General features: G+C 44.6%; 1 protein-coding gene across 3 annotated transcripts in view; it reads right to left on the bottom strand.

Moving 5' to 3' along the window:
• The window catches only part of MTHFD1L (methylenetetrahydrofolate dehydrogenase (NADP+ dependent) 1 like), a 1409858-nt gene that overhangs the window by 1245413 nt on the left and 146403 nt on the right, over positions 1–18042 (bottom strand). For all 3 annotated transcript variants that reach the window (XM_085612491.1, XM_085612490.1, XM_085612492.1), the window contains exon 7: positions 12357–12493. In XM_085612491.1, the coding sequence (XP_085468617.1) occupies positions 12357–12493 (137 nt within the window). The remainder of the gene's footprint in view (positions 1–12356; positions 12494–18042) is intronic.

The raw sequence follows: 18042 nt of genomic DNA, 5'->3' as shown, positions 1-18042 counted from the left end.
TCTACAGTACCAACAAATATTAAAACAATTATTTTCAATGAGTTCTGCTTTTCTTCCATACAGATTATCTGTGCCTCTTTAAAAGCTCATGCAAAATGTGCCCAAAAAAGTAGGAGCGAAAATTAGTAGCATAGGCACTAAAGAAGCGGGGGCATGCACATACAATATGGATGCGTTCCTCCAAAAAGCACACAACTATACTACAATACCAAGACTCTTGTGTAAATGACATCACAATTTCTGAAGCATAATTTCAGACAAAGCAGATACTGGTAACTCTGTGATGCGCAATTACCTAAAATCCCAACAGAACATTATAATACAAATCTCGGCTACTGCACTGATTTCCCCAATAATTGTCGCATCCTAGCTCTTTTTCATGGAACGCATTACCGCAGGTTTAACCTGCAAATATGTCCCAGGAAACCCCATCGGCCATTCTGCATGCAGTACTAATTTATGTAAAATTACCGTATCAATTCACGTCCCAATTCAGACAAACAACCCTTTTCAAACAAATCTGGATTCCTAGTCACTCAGAATGGGAAGCGAATTGTTGATAATGAAATTCAGACATTTCAACATATACTCACAATAGGCCTTAGTCATACTTTCTTGCGCTCATAGATTTTACAAGTTGTAAACAATAATTATATTAAAGGACAAAAAAAACTGTGGTTGGCCTGGGTGAAGCTTGAATCATACTAGCGTAACTCAGGGTATTTAGCATTATGTTTCTTAGGTGTAATTCCCGAAATGCCTCTATTAAGCCCCTTTGCATAATTACTAAGTCTGGGCAGTGAATTCCGCTCGTGGAGTATGCGGAGTTTTCCGCACTCTGCGTTACGCGTAGCTACGAAAAACTCTGCTCCGCAGAGCGGAGTTATTTTCCTCGCTCGCACTCATCAACATCAAGTTGGCGAGCGGGGGAAATCAACCGCCAGGCGAGATTTCTCAACACGGGCAGTCGGATTTCTCAATACGAGTGGCCGCGTATGTTCGCGACCACTCTTGTTGCGAAACAGTCTGTTCGCGTTGAGAAAGCTGCCGCTCGGGAAGAAAATCTACTCAAGCGGCAGAAAAGAAGCAGCACCCTCTTGCGCTGTGCATGGTGCCATTCGCAATTTCACAGTGCGGACAAACACCCAGCCCTGAAAATGATCGCGAACAGCATTTTTTCTAACCCACTCCGCTGCTTGCTGAGCTCCAGGTAGAGCGGCAGCATTTTTTTTTTTGCACTCAACTCCGCCCAGGCTTCATAATTACATGCCATTTGCGGTCAAATTTTACTGTGAACTCACTGTAACAGAACGCGAGCAGCTGTTTGCAGGGCTTTTGTTTGAATGTGTCCTTGTGCCCAATACGGATGCAAGTGCGCATTTCGCACTAAAATGTAGGGAGAAATTAAGAATGTGTATTTCATGTAATTCTGTGCAATTTAGCAGACATGTTGCCAATTAAACAAAAGCAAATTACACTAATTTTGCATACCCCGGCTTTGTGGTTATAAATTATAGATCCAGAGCCACTGGTTCAGGATCTGGTGACATTCATGCACAGAGGTGGATGCTATTAACACTGAGATTATTGTATTACAATTGCAATTATATAGCACTTACTACCCCCGACAAGGCGTCGATGTGCTTTTTCGGCGAGTAGCACGCTACTCCGGAACCCAAGGATTAGTATAGTGAAATATGAAAGTAATTTGAGTGGTGGATAGGTTAGTCAGTTATTTGGATTCAGGATAGTGGAGGGATAGAAGAGGGGAAAAGATTTGCATTTATATAGTGCTTGTTACCCCTCATGGGGTGTTAAAGCGCTTTTTTTTGTACGAGTAGCACGCTACTCCGGGAGCCCATAAAGGATTAGATGTGAATTAGTATAGTGAAATATGAAAGTAATTTGAGTGATGGATAGTCAGTTATTTGGATTGAGAAGGATAGCGGGGGGATAAAAGAGGGAAAAAAGAGTTTGCATTTTTATGGCGCTTGTTACCCCGTATGGGGTGTTGAAGCACTTTCTTGGTGAGTAGCACGCTACTCCGGAATCCATAAGGATTAGTGGTGAATTAGTATAGTGAAATATGAAAGTAATTTGAGTAGTTTTAGTTTGAATTATGGGCAGGAAGACAGGTGGTGCACTGAGTGGTAACTTGAAGTGAACTGTAAGCCATTTGTTTTTTTACACTCTGGGGAATTCCTACATCTTCACAATGGGATGCACCACAACTAAGGTACAAAAAAAAATATAGCTTCAAAAACATGACAAAATAAGTGTGAAAATAGGGTGAAAACGTTATCCACGCAGCCACATTTCAAGGAGGAAGAGATTTCACCACTTCAACCCACTGCAAAGTCATAATAAGGCCCACTGGCTGCTTGGGACCAGATGAAGTAGTACGCTGGCATTTAAATCCGAAATACTTTTTAAAAAAAAATAATTAAAAACGATTTTTGGAATGGAACTTTCCATTGTTGCAGTGCCGCGTGACGTCTATTTGTTATGATTCTGCTAGCTAAAATAATAACGCCGTATCTTTATACAAACTTCTTACAATTGTTTGATGATGCGTGTGCGCACCACAACGATAATATTGCTTCTAAAACCCTGCCGCGTAACATATTGTATATCTCTTTTGTATACATACGAGGCGGAGATTAAGATTCTCTAAAACATAATTAGCAAAAATAGACAGCTGCAAAAACATTAGATTGCGAATGAGGGGATACTTCATACAAACAGCGTTTCTGAACTCGTGCGGTTTACGTTTTTCCCAGGCTAACCTAGACCAACCTATAACGAATTCAACCAGAGGGAGGGCCAGTCAAAAACAAAATACTTTTGTATTTGCTGCCATCTAGTGGCATGCACAGGAAACATACTTGTGATCAGCACTATTAACACTAATGGTGTATTCAAGCTATTATACAGGCCGAATGTACTTTAAAACAACTTCGCAGTGGTGTTCTTTAGGACATTGTCCACTGAATAACAAACCAAGATGTTCCTTACCTGTGGTAAAGATTTTTCTAGTGGATACTTAATCTTTCCATATATTCCTCGCATTAAGAATTTTCCAATCAGGTTTCAGATAGCTTCACAGCAAACTCAAGGAGATAATGGACGGAGCGCTGAAACTTTTCAGACACTCACCCCCTTTCACTATTAGATGTGGGTCGAATCCATCATCGTTCTTTAGCTCACTTCACCACCTCAGTTCAGACCCAACCATATGTAAATCAGCCTTGACCCTGTTCCTAATGGGAAAAGTCCAGCCCGAACTGCAAAGCCAGGTCTTTCCTGGACCGGGAACAAGCATCCTGGGACTGGATTTGGGGTACCACCCCTCATCAGCCAGGCTAGCTTGAATCCAGTGAAAAAGTGAGCAAGGGATCCACGTCTGGGCATATTCTGCCAACTAAGGGCGAACAAAACAAACACAGAGAGATGATAGAAGGAGCGCTGAAACTTTTCAGACACTCACCCCCAGTCACAGGTCTGGATTGACTCCATCGTTCTTTAGTTCACTTCACTACCTCAGTTCAGACACAGCTATATGCAAATCAGTCTTGACCCGGTTTCTCATGGGAACACTCAAGCCCAAGCTGCCAAGCCAGGTCTTCACTGGACCAAAAACAAGCACCCTGGGACTGGTTTTGGAGTTACCCCTCATCAGCCAGGCTAGCTTGAATCCAGTGGCAAAGTGAGCAAGGGACCCATGTCTGAGCATACCCTGCCAACTTAGGGCGAACAAAGCAAACACAAAGGGGTCAAGACTGATTTGCATATGGCTGGGTCTGAACTGGGGTCACAAAGTGAGCTAAAGAAAGATGAGGAATTCAACCCAGATCTGTGACTAGGGGAGAGTGTTCGAAAAGTTTCAGCGCTCCGTCCATCATCTCCGAGTTTGCTTCAGATAGCTTCACCCCAGCAATATCTCTTCAGCACTGCCATACAGGTCAGTACAGCTCCAGCCACAATTCCACTTCCTGACACGACACTGGGTTTTGTGTTAGTTCCTCAGTGGCGGCTGCTCTGCTAAGGCAGAGGAATATCGCCTCACTGCTATTTCAGCAGTGCAAAAAAGAAAATGATAATAATAGGACATTATTATCATTTTATTTTTCTATGTGGACTCGGAGCCAGGTTGGGGCGGGGCTTGGCTCTGTGACGCCAGACAGAGAGAGGAGTAGTTTGCACTTAGCATGTTCTCCACCCAGGCTGTGTTGCGCAGCTTGGTGGAGAACATGCCCAGGCTCTACCTGAGCAGCCAAACAGGCTGCTCAGACCAATCAAGACACTGCTAATGCAGTGTCATGATTGACTGGGAGAGTAAGGGAGCCTAGTTGCTTCCGGTGCTTTCCGGCAGATGAAGAGGACAGAGGAGAGGCGTGCGGCGAAGGTAAGTTTATTAAAACAAAAAAAATGTTATCCATTCCAACCCACACCCCACAGATGGGCATTCAGGCAGGAACTGAGAAAGGTGCAACAACAGCAACAAAGACAGCACACATCATGTGAACTTGGGATCTTCATCATGGCTAGGGTGACCACCACACCCTATGTCATCATGGGCACTATCTCCACTTCTGAATTTTTCATCTACAATTCACTGATTTCATGATTGATAGTCTAATTAGTTCAACTGAAGCAAAACAAAATTACAACACCCATAAGGAATTAGGCCAGCACACAAAAGTCCAAGGCAAGAAACAGAGTTCGTAATGACCTGGAGGGGAGTGGTCAGATTTGCCACAGCACACTCTCCTTAGGGAAAGGGCATGGGATGTGCTGAATCTGTAGGAAGATTATGCGCCCGCCAAAATACTAAACCACTTCAGATGGCTCTCACTTTACCAATGAGTCTCAAAGCAATACCCCGGAGAAGGGACTGAATAGTGTCGGTTAACCAAGGTTGTCATTAAAAGGGCTCAGGCAAAATCACATTCTTTGCATGACTGAAACTTGCGAAAGTAGTGCCTGGCAAAGGTTTACAAAGATGACCATATAGCCATGTGGTGAATGTCAGCAACCGGGACATTTCTTGAGAGAGCTGCTGAGGCAGCTGTAGATCTAGAGGAGAGATGGGGCAGTTCCTCCGCTAAGGTGGAGGAGTGTCACCCCACTGCCTTTCAGCACAGCAAAAAAATTAAAATAAAATTATAACATGTTACTATTTAATTTGTCTGTGCTGGGGCAGATTTGCAGGGCGGGCTAGGCTGCGCAGGGGGGAGGGGTGGTGCCACCCTCCTAAGTGTGCATGAATGTTTGGCCGGCCGTCTAGGGCCAGCCAAACATTCATGCACACCTTGCATGTTCCAGGCTCCCATTCCCCAGCTGAGTGCCGAACCATGGTGCTCAGACCAATCACAATTCTGCATTGCAGCGTTGTGATTGGCTCAGGGGAGCCTATCCTGCTTCCTGGTCCAACAGAAGCCTGGAAGAGGACGGAAGAGAGGCAGCTACTGCCTGGCCGGTAAGTGATTCTTTTTATTTTCTACCCCTCTTCCCCCCCTTCCCGCCCCACTACTGATTCACGGGAGCAGCCGCGACTGGAGGAGTGGGCACAACTGTGCTCCAGAGGGTCTTTGTTGGTCAAAGGGTAGGACAGCTTTACAAAGGAGCACAGGCCAAAAGGGTATGTTTGAGCACCACCCACTTTTCTTAACTCTAGCAAAGCCACAAAGACATGATCACCCATTCTGTCTGGAGAAGTCTGATCTATTTAATCACACCATATGTCTGGGGCCTAGCCCAGAGGCGGCCGGCATTACTCGCGGGTGTGGAGCAGCAGGGGGGGGGGGGGAGGGGGGGGGGGTCTGTCGCACGGGGTGAAATAAAAAATATGCGTACCTTGAGGCCGGGTCCCTCGTCTCTGCTCCTGCTCTCCTGCCTTCGACCCCAGGAAGCAGGCAGCCAGGCTCCCCCTCCCCTAAGCCAATTACAGCACTGTAATGCAGCATTGCAATTCGTCTGAGCACCGTGACACGACGCTCAGCCAGGGGTTGGAGGGGTGGGCGTGTTCTCCATGCAGGCTGTAATGCAGCCTGCATGGAGAACGGTAAAAGAGCGCATGACTGGTTTGGTCGGCCCGAGAGGGCAGACCAAACAGTCACTGCGCACTTAGTAGTGGGCAAACCACTCCTCCCCTGCTCCGAGAGCAGAGCAGCCCCGCCCACCACAAAGCAGCAGGACATGAAGCATAACATAATAACTAAGTTATGATCATTTTATGTTTCTCGCTACTTAAAAGCAATGAGGCGACGCTCCTCCGCCATAGCGGAGGAGCCGCCACTGGCCTAGCCTATGCAGTGGCTCTTACTTCTTGGTCGAATGTGGAGAAGGGACGATAGATGAAAGGGTTTTAGACCGAGCCGTATGAAATGCAGAAACCACTCTGGGCAAGAAGGATGGAAAGGTGCAAAGAACCATATTATGTGGGTAGAAAACTGTGAAAGGGGGACAAACCGATAAAGCCTGAAGTTCTCAAACTCTACATGCGGAAGTTATTGCCACCAACAAAAATGTCTTCAGGGCAATTCATTAAACCAGGTAACTTCATCGGCTCTTACAAGGACGCCATGAAGAATAAAAACATTTTTAAAAACTAATATCCCACAGAGGAACAATAAACAGAGTCGGAGGAAACAAAGACATGAAATCTGTTCAAAAACGGTCTATTAGTAGTGATCTGCTTTAGGATAGCTCTTAACTATAGCCACCGCTAGGACCTGCTGCACAAGGTGAACAGTCTTTCCAACACTGTCCTTACCCCACAGGTATTTACAACACTTAACTAAATGGTCTAGGTTTTTAAAATGGAAAACAGTAATACAATTATTGGTCAACTTATGTTGGGATGCATCTAATCCCTTACTGACCAAGTCCATAAAGTGCTGTTTCACGTGCTCTGGAAAACTATTCACTATAAGTTTCACCAATTACAACAGCTCCTAAACTCACAAGGCAGATGCCATCAGCAGAGAGAAGGGCCAGACTGCCAGAAACAAAGAATCTTTGACCCACAGAGTTACATTTATTTAACTCTCTATCAAGAGGTGAATATGTAAGGCATTTGTGGATACCTTGGGACTGTATTATGGTAAGCGCACACTGCCCAAAGTGCGCCTGGCGCAGCTCATTACAGTAAACCGGTTGTGCTGCCCCAGAGCAACCGCAAACTCAAGCCTGTCCCAGGACAGCGCATTAGTAAAAGTGTGGCAAACTACTTGACGAAGATTCTCCTTCTTACACTTTTGAGGAAGGCACCCACTTGCACTTCAAAAGGAAGGCACAACCTAATGCACTGCCAGCCTCGGGTTGTAGGCAAAGAAGCTGTGTACATGTAGTGTGTCTACAATCGATGCTGCCGGCCTTATTGGTTGTAGGCTAATAGCTGTGTAATGTTAACTAACATGCTGACATGTTTAAAACAAATAAAAGATTGGTTCTATAAAAGGAAGGGACAGAGATCCTCCTGTAGGTGGGTGCAGTGGGCGATTGCACCTGCCTAGTGGAAGATGTTTGGGAGGTTCATTGACTAGTCCGATCCCTTCTAAAAGGTAGCTCTCCGGTGACACACTGTGTGCCATCTTTTTGTGGCACACAGGGAGTGACCCTCATGACTGCCTCTTTGCCTCTGCACCAATGTCCATAATACAGCGTGGGTGTAGAGGCAAAGTGCTTCCATCATTTGCATGAGATGGGAGAATGTGTATATGCAAATGAGGGCACGTAAACGCCCTCTTAAAATCGAGCTGGCTCAATCAGTGTTACAGAAGAGGCCGCACAAGCATCTACAGCCCCTTCTGTAACAGTGCACTGAGAGCAAAGACAATGCACACACACGCCCAATGAGCTGCCGGACATGGTCTGTAATGAAACTACTGGTAGTCTCAGAGTTGGTTGGTGAGCCTATGATGCAGACATGCATTGAAGAGAGAAGCACCTAGTTATCCTACAAGTAAGGAGATTGACCTACAGAAACTATCATAGGGCCTGATTGCTATGCTACACTGAGGCCCGTGACCCTGAAGCAATACACATCCGCTGCCAAGGACAATGTCATATTCCATATAGGTACCCTATATAGGCGCAGGTAACACAGCAACCTTTCACCTATATCCTTCCCTACATTACATCCTTAACGGCTCATAGGGACTGACCTTTTACCTAGATACGATACTGCATTCAGAACGCGGGTTTTACCCCAATTCGAAACTCATGCATTAGGCTTCTTGGAAGCACAGCAGGACTGACAGCAGGACAAACATCTCCTGTATAATATCTATGTTTAAAGTTCAAGCACAACGTCATCCTTTAGGCAGACACAGTAACACAGCAAGGTAGGACCCCTGGGGAGACCTGTGGGTATATATACATCATGTCTTGCTTAGACAGACAGAGGAGACCCTGACTTCCCGGCTGACACACTGACCAGAGACGCTGAGGTTCCTGCATGCAGAAGCTCTAGCTAGCAGTGGTCTAACATCCTAACATCCCTCACGGGGTGTCCAACTCGAGACCAGGATGGGGTCCCATATTCCCTCCTTACTCAGGTAATGGGGTTGACTAGACCTTAGAGGGATTCTTGGCATAACACCTACACCAATGCTAGGTACATTTAGGTACATCTAGTTAGGGAGACATCGTAGGAGTACGCACTTTATCATATGTGTTATGTACTTGTATATATTCATGATTACTGCAAAATGGTAAAACTATACCATCCCTTTACTTTCGTAGTACTGCTTATCATATATCTCTGCTACTGTCTAATGGTTGTTACAGCAAATCTATTCTACACTAGAACAACAACTGTTCAAAAATCCTTATTGAAACGCCCAGACTGTGTATTCTGTGTATCTCTGAGACAAACCAAGTGAGCACAAGTGACTGAGAGGAAAGTAATATATTGTTTCCATGATTCTGAGGGATCAGGGTTGTCATGTTCTGAGGTTGTCAGAAAATATTCTCTACCCAATAAAAGGAGATTCTAGTGGCACTGTGAGCTAGCTAATGCAAACAGGCTAACATATCTGGTGGGGGTGCTTGGAACCAGTCTACCACCAAACCCACAGTTTATGTTATCTGAACGCGCAGATCCTGTATAGGATATATAGGAACTACATGACAACAATGTGAGTGGAAACCTTTGCTTCGCCAACGGGGTAGAGAGGCAGATAACAGAAATAGCCCCCTAGGAATGGTTGCATGGGCCTACCAAACTGTCCACATTACCTAATGACAGCATGAGGAGGCGGGCTACACATTATTGCATATTTAGATGCAAATTCTTGGGTCAGTAAGTGGATGCTGGCCCATTCATAGGAAACCTGTCCTTATACAGAAACCAGTGCTCTGTAAAGTGGGATATTCACTTAATAGCAAACATAAAAGGCAATTTAAACCATCGTCTCCCATGAGCCTTCAATATGGACAGAAATTATGTTAACAGAGGATGGACTTAACGATAAGTGCAGGTAACTATAGAACTTGTCACCTTAAGATGAAACGAACAAGAGTATGCAAGATGTTTACCGCAGAGCCACAACTGGTCCAGTTCAATTACCGGTACTTGGGTAGTGACAGTCACCAATGATAGCAGGTACAGGGTCAGAACAGGTAACCATACGTTCAGGTAAAATCTTTAATGAATCCCGTGCGTGATTCCCAACAATCACAGCCCTGTAAAGTAGTCACTTGATGAAGGACTGCGTGGTTATATCTTGATAGTTGTGGTTACTCTGGACTGGTGTTCGTAGTTTTGCTAGGGAGTAACCACATTTTCTTGGATCTTTATATAGGCCGGAGGTCTTGATGGAGCCTGATTATCTTAGTGTGATTTGCTTCAGTTATTTCCTCCTCATTGGTTGGTGTGATATGAATACATACTTAAGAAACATGACTAACACATTCCAGTTTTCAACCTTTCTGCATGCTTTTATGATGCAGTTTTAACTCTCACGCGTTTCACGAGTCACACTGTTAGTCATGTTTCTTAAGTATGTATTAGTATCACACCAATGAATGAGCAGGAATTGACTAAAGCAAATCATACTACGATAATCACACTCCACGAGTCTCTTATCCTGTATTGAGAATGGTTTTTGCTACAACGCGTTGCAATTTTTTGAGGTTTATATTCCACTCTGTTCCAGGTACTTCAGGTCAGCTGTGCTTGTTTTGCAATGACCTACCCTCCCACTGATGTAGATAATTTAGTTTTCCTTCAACCACCTAGTGTGGTCACAGACTCAACCTGTGTCAATCTTAACTAATACTGTGTGAAATAATCTGTATTTAACATCTGTTATGAACTGCCGCACCTTGACAGTGTCCTCTACAGCACAGCGGCTTCAAATAGAGTGCATTCCAGTCATCAGAAAGAAAAAAAAAAAAGTTGTATTGTGTTTAGTCAACATTTCAGTAAATAGGGCGTTTAATAAGCTATCACCAAGATGCATTAGATTACGGAGCGTGAAGTTTCTGGCTTTCATCCTTCTCTATCCATTTATTAGACTGTCAGGATACCCACCTCGTCTACCAATAATGAGGTCCCTTCAAGAATGCTTAATGCTTGGGCTGGCGGTGGGCATTTGCTGCCCAAGCAGTTTCTTCCGGCTTACCCCCAAACGATCTCCAGCAGCACCAGGGGTGGGGCCCTATAACAATCCTCACCCCCTCCTGCCTCCCACTTAGAACCCCTCCAGCTCTTGGGTATCTCAGACACTTGTCCCAGAACCCTCCAGCAGAAGCCGCTCTCCCCAACTAGCCCAGCAGGTCCACCTACTCGGGACTCAACAGCAGGCGAGAAGGAACTCGTCTATAATGGACTATCACTGCTCACCTCGAAGCGGAGTGCCCATAAGCAAACTATATTGGGGAAGACCTCAAACTGCCATGAAGGTGCTTTGGATCCCATTCAATAAGGGAAGTGCATGGATATAGCAGAGATAGGAGCCGGCATGTCGGAGCCGGACAGGCAGCATGGACTAAACCTGAATTCGGATGCTTAGCTCAGTTCACAAAGCTCTACTTCATCTTCACCACTGAACTGTAATGAATACAGTATACACTGAATGCATTTAAAAAAAACGAAAGCACTTTTTTTATGCACGAAGAAGCGTTCCAAAAGGAAAATGGCTCTGCAAAAGTAAAAAATATTCCTATCCAAAGGCCACCTCTTAAGGAGGGTACGGCTAGCCATTTGAGCACATTTTAAACATGGAGTTTATTTGCACAGAGCTTCCTGCTCTTTTACCAAATCCACTATTGATTTAGGACCATGAAAGGCTGCAAAAGCCAATCTGTGCTCCAAAACACCGGTTTTCAGATTTTGAAACTAGGACTTAAGAAGCCATAGAGGATGGAGAGCGTGATGAAAAATGTGTGTACAGGGGGATGTTACACAATCATGTGGGGAAAGAGAACGGTGGGTTGTCCAAAGATTGCATCTTCTAGATATAAACAGATCAAATGAACAATTCGCAGTTATAGGAGCACTTAAATGGATATTTTTTGAGACCGTGCTGGGATCCAGAAAACTCACAGATAAAATATACCTATAAGTAACCCACAGACACTTTAGCAGGGGGATCTACAATAATATTCAATAAAATCACAAGTGGGGGCGGGGGGAGGTAAGGAGGGTGATGAATGGGCCTGCACCCCGCTGGTCCTATAACTTTGGAGCCCACCTGGAGCACCAGATTAAGGTCTCGATGATGAGCAACCCAATAACGAAGCAGGCCGCCTAGGTTGGTGATCAAGGGTTTGTTTCCATTTTTTGGGATTGAGGAGATGGCCTGCCATCTGTAAGGCAGTATCCAACGATACGCTCAGATCCTAGATCTGGGTTGTTGTTCATTTGATAGTTTTGTGTGCAGACAGGGGATGTTGGGCAGGTGCGAATATTGTACTGCTGTCGGTCATGCCTAATTTCTGCTACGTTAGCAACGCTTAGTAACGACCTCTCCACAAGAAAATAAAAAAAAAAAAAAAAAAATTGAGCGATAGGGTCATTGCTCAGTTCAAAGTGCAGACGCCGCTACCCAGGATATTTTATTTTGGTGATCAAAAAAAAAGCTTTTTCAACCAACAGGTTCCTCAAGATACTTTTGCTCTACCTACTTCTTTAAAATTACTAAACAGTGCGAAAACGCGCAGCCTCTTATCATGCGGCACAAGACATGGCACGCAGAAACATTAACTTACTATAGCTCGTGCCTTAAACGGTAAAGCACAAATGTATTTATAGTGGTGGAAAACAATTTAAACACGCACTTTCTTGCACTTTTTGTTTTTTTTAATGGTCTACAAAAAATAGTGGAAAGGCATCTCCAGAACAGTACCTTACTCTGCAGACGCTGCACGTGCCACTGGCAGCTCATGGTCATGGCACCTTTCCTCTGTAGAAGGCAGAGCAAAACCGCTTCCAAGGCTCCATGAGCGCCAACGATTAACACTTTCTTCCCCTCTAGGTCAGTACCTGCGAGACAACAAGGAAGGGGACAATTACTTAAAACACCATCTCACCCACAAATTCCTTCAGATTATCAATGAGGAAGGTGCAGAGTTTGCAAACAGCACCTGAAGGCTAATTTATAAATACCCTGTTGTGTTTGGTTCCAAATGGTTGACCAAAGGCACTAGACATGAAACAATTAACAGAAGAGATTATTTTGTTAGTACACATGTGATGGTGACCAGTCTTGCAATCCCATGCTGCATAGCCAACAATTGTAAAAAGTTACTAAATCAGAAACCAAAAAGCTTGTTTTTAAGTTCTTGCTTTTCACCTCAAAGATGACCAGACATTGTTCCTTGTGGGTTGGTCTCCCAGTGGGTATGAGTTTATCTGAAAGTTACAATGGTACCTAAAGATAGATTGTCTTGATTATGATGCATTGAATTCCAAATGTTATTTATAAAAGTGCCTGGTGGTAATTAATGTATAGGGGTAGCGAAGGATTGATGAGGTTGTATTAAATGATACATTATTGGTTTTTTGAAATTTTTGTAATGTATGTGCTCTCTCTATCAGCAATGGTAGGATAAGTCAAAGTTATAATCAAACCATGTACCTTACATTTTAAACGGCTCAAATTACTACACACAATAAAGAAATATATTTAAATAATATAATACTTGTGATCTTTAGCTTGAACCATGAGATGTGTATTAAGTCTAAAATGTTCATCGTGAAGAAGTTCAGAACTCCAAAGGTCACAGAGAAACACCAATTCAGTCACATTCCAATTCCAAAAACCAACCGCACAAGGAATATCAGTGGATAGGCTGTCTGATAAAACTTCCAATCCTACTAATGCCCTTTCAGTGCAAGACATGTCCCGTGGGCATGGTTTGCAATTCACATACCGAACGACAATGAAAACAAGACATCAGAAATAGGCCCTCTTTGCCCCCCTACATAATGGGCACTGCCTTCAGAACAACATTCAAATCCATCATGATTCAATCCATCTACACTGAAATTCAGAAGCCTATTGTAATCATTGAATATTAAATCTGTAGCGAGGGAATCCCGGTGAAGTGTGTAACGGAATAAAACTTGGAATTCACCTCGTATTTCATTTAAACTAGGACTGTCAATATCCTTACCACACTCTAATGTCTCCTTAGCTGTGAAAAAAAAGCTGTACATGAAAAGGTTTAATTTTCAAGAAACGAGCTCTCGTTTCAATCTTTAAAGTGAGAATTTCAGCTTTAATCCCTCAAAAGCATAACATGTGTAATGACGAATCGCTAGAGGCGCATGCAGTAAGCAGAGTATGAGGTGCAGTGCATTAGTAGTCCTTTTGTTGCACTATTTTGACACCAAGCCATGACAAAATGAGTTCATTGCCCATGGGGCACCACAGGAAATTCACGCCTTGACCGTGTCAGTGAAGGAATCCTTGACCTGGTGGATCCTTGTGTTTAGAGCTTGTTCTTCGGGTGACGAGGTACAGTCCATCTATACCAGCATGTCATGTGTCCCAGCTGGTGACGAACGCTGCATAACTTCAGAATATTTTTTCACTTTTGATGACTCAACGATCCGAGAGGTCTGTGACCGATAAAGGAAAAGTAATGAGACATTCTTTATTTTCTTATGGTTACAGGTGATATTTACTTATTCATACCATGTTTGGATACATAATCCGCATTTGTAAAGCGCGAAGGTACCTCAGGCGAAGTATCCCGGCGCTGGGGGCCGTTGGGAAGATTAAGCAAGCTATTGCCCAGAGTCACATGATTCTGGGCTAACCTGCGACCGGCGATCGAACCGTGAGCCCCTGTGTTCCGGTGTCAGCCGCACTGGCCGCTGCACCACACCTCTTCCAGATTTCAGTCATACAACAGAATATATATGTATATATATTAATATTACACAGTAGCAGCAGTCACTTTGTAGTTATAGTTAGGTCAGAATACCTATAGGAAGAGTTATTTTTTGTTTGTTTTGCTAACAGCATTAGCACAGTTTGACAAATCTTCATGAAAATGTCCACACAAAAAAAAAAAAAGGTTAATCCACGCCAACCCCTTCCTGGAATGTTTTGGGAGATTTGTTAAGTGCAGAAGTGTGTGTGTGTGGGGCGGGGGGGGGGGATGAGAGTAAGGGGGCAGCAGATTGGGTGGTAGAATCGGGGGTCCTAAAACAAGTTTTTCCCATAGGAATTTTAGTAAGCGATACACATAAAATGACTGAAGAAAATTCCACCAAATAACTAACTCGTGCCCTCATCATGCACTGCTAATTACCTCACAGATTACATCACTCAAGATGTTCTATGACATCACCGATATCACTGCAACATCTGAAATGACATTGATGACAACACTGTGCATGGTGGGGGCACTAGTTATAGTTCCTTTAGGACACGAGTGTAGGAAGGTGGATATCTGACTATGGTTACCCCCAACTTTTTGCCTAGTGTCTAGCTGATTTTTTGACTTAGTTGGCCTGAGATCCTGCCATTCAGGGTCTCAGGCTGTCTGCTCTCTCTTTAAAATGGACTCCATGTACCCTAGGTACATTCCCAATTGGTAAGGATCACCTTATTGGACCCTGTACAGTGTACCCTAGGTACCCAGGGCATAGGTGTACCCTAGGCCTCCCAGGGGCTGCAGCATGTATTATGCCACGCCTGGTCTGGCCTTCCAATCAGACACAACTGGCTGATCATTCAGCTGGGGCAAGGTCATGTAATCACCCCTTGCTTAGATATAGTATACCTATATCTACCCTTAATATAGACACATGTGTACCTATCAGCCACTCCTATGGCAGGCCTTAACAATCCTGGAGGCAGAGTGCTTGGTAACATGTGAGATGGTGCTCTAGCATGAGCTGAGCCTGTCTGCAGCTTTCGGAGCCATGTCGTTATAGCTGTTCTATGATATAGCCTACCATATACTCTTAAAGTGCCTTATAATCTTAAACGGTTATGGTAACTATGGTTTGGCTTTATCAAAACATGTTGTGTAAGGTGTCTAACACTTTGGAATAATACCCCCATACCATTTCTGGTGATGAGGATATTATTCCCCCTTTGTAGAGGGAGAGACATGTTAAAATCCTACTTTGCTGTTTAACTAACCAAAGCCTCAGCATCACAAAATGGATGCTGCTGCCACAGACACGAGTCTGACCTCCTGCTGCTGGGAGTGATCCCGGCAAGGGAGGCTTGGACAATAGGTTTCCTGCCTTGGGAGGTGCGAACACCACCCCAGACAGGCCTTAGTGTATTGGGGCAGGGAGGGATGAAAAGAATGAGACATGCCTGGGGCACACAAGGTGTCCCGTGCATAGTCCAGTTCAAACCGGTGCTGGGGCACTCCAGCCCCAGTCCTGGCGCGAAACTGGACAAAGGGAAGGCATGACCTAGCAGGTAACCCAGCCCCCCAGATTTGGATAAGAGTGGTAGCTGGGCCCCAGGAGATTAGATTATCCTGAACCTGCAACTTGAACAGAAACTCTGGACCTTCGACATTCGACGAAAGAAGAAGACTGAAGAATCTCCCTTGTGGCCAAGGAGTGGCTACCCTGTGCAAACAGGCACCATCAAGAGACTACCCTTTGCTTTGCTGAAGTTCTACGAGGGACCGACTGCAGAGCCCGACCAGAGCCTTGACTTCCAGACTTCTCCGACCCTGATCCACATCCACAGCCGAGCTGAGATCCGTGGAGGCGACGAGAGACGTGGGACCGGCTACCTGGGAAAAGTGGCGAGTATCTTCCAGCGCAGCTTCTGAGGCACCCTCGAAGTTGTGCACCGGGGATTGAGAAGCCCCATCCCCAAGCACCATCTGCACCGAAGATCAGCCCCCCACACTCCACGAGTCCTGCGTGGGGCCCTTCTGCATTTTCCTACTTGCCGCGCCTGTCCGGTTGCTTGCCCGTTGGCTAGTGGCCTTACTGACGACGCATCCAGAAATCTTCACTGCTGGTTTGGCTCCTCCAGACTGGCTCCCGCTTCCTTGCAAAAGAGAAGCACCCCAGACCTTCCTGGTCTGCACCAAAAGCAAGTCCTCCGTTCTTCGTGGGTTCCGCTTGCCAAGGCTTGGTGAGTCCTAGTCCAACTTCGACGCCGCCGACAGCAAGAGCCTTCGTGGGACAGCTCGCCTCATGGTCCTGGTCGTCCTCGACGTTCCCTGGTTCTCGTGGCTGCAGCGACAAGCTTCACCTTCACCTGCAATCTTCACGACATCGCCTGGTTCCTTCCTGGTTCCACGTGGTCACTGGCTAGTGACCTTGACTCTGTCCCTTCTGCTTGCAGGTCTCCTCTCTTCTTGATCCCAGCCTTGGGATCCACCGGACACTCTTCACTGACTGCCTGTCAGCAACTTTCCTTCAGGCATCCATAGAAGTCCACGACTAAACCCGACGCAAGTTCACACCTATGCACCCGCAGTCCGCGGGCTAGGTAACTTGGGTACTTCGGTGCTCACAAGGGTAGTGACTATCCTAGGGTCTAGTTTCCAAGTCTCGACTCTCTAGCTGCTTCAGAAGTGTCCTTAAACTGTTAATTTCTAACATCTACTATTTCTATCGACTTTTACGCATTACGCGTGAGTGTTTCCACTCTGCACCTGAATCCCGTGGGCCTCCCACTTCCTAACTGTTGCTAGTGTAGTGTAGCCCCAGCGATTCCCTAGGCCTATCCTACTTCCGTGACAGTGGTCCTTATACCACTTACTTAGTATATGGTTTGCGTGGCCCCTAGGGTCTAACTGTATTACTTACCTGTGTGACTTAATGTATGCTTAAATAAGACTGTTGTACTTACCTCTAATCTCATAAAGAGTGCTGAGGGTTTGACTAGAATAAATACACTTTATTTTATATATATATATATATATATATATATATATATATATATATATATATATCTGTTGTGGTGTCCTTTCATTTGGTATTCAAGGGATTATATATGGAATCACAGCTGGCTTCACATGCCATTCAGAGTTTAGCCTAAGACTGCTCTTGTCCATGCTACCACTAGGATAGCTGGTCTATAAGGTTGACTTTACAACCAATCACCATAAGGGTTGTTTGGACTGATACAAGGTGTACACTAGAATTAGTGACATAATATATCAGGCCAACTTCTCACAACGAGTTATAGTTACCCGAGATAACTAACTGGTAAATTTCAATGGTTTTAATTTAAAATGGTTATGTTTTAACTGACTTTTAAACCCTTTTACCTTAGTGAATATTTACTTTTTCCCCCCCAATGTAAAGTACGACATTATTTCAATCCCAAATAATATATATATTTTTAGTTTTTAATCTAGTGGCGGTCTCCACTATATAGTTTTAGTTAGGTCTGCTGTTCCATAGGAAAAGCATTTTTGTGTTGCTAATAACTCTGACATTGTTTGAGGAATATCCACGTAACTAAGAAAAGGTGCTACTTTTTGACTAGTTTGCGCATGGAAAGTTTTAGAGTGCTCGGTCAGGCGACGATCAAGAAAAAAAAGAAGGTTCTCAAAACAAAAAATATCCATGCATTTTCCATAGACTTC

Source organism: Triturus cristatus, chromosome 6 (assembly GCF_964204655.1).
Source record: "Triturus cristatus chromosome 6, aTriCri1.1, whole genome shotgun sequence".
Lineage (NCBI taxonomy): Eukaryota > Metazoa > Chordata > Amphibia > Caudata > Salamandridae > Triturus > Triturus cristatus.
Note: the sequence above shows the minus strand (reverse complement) of the source record. Positions and strands in the feature narration are given on the sequence as shown.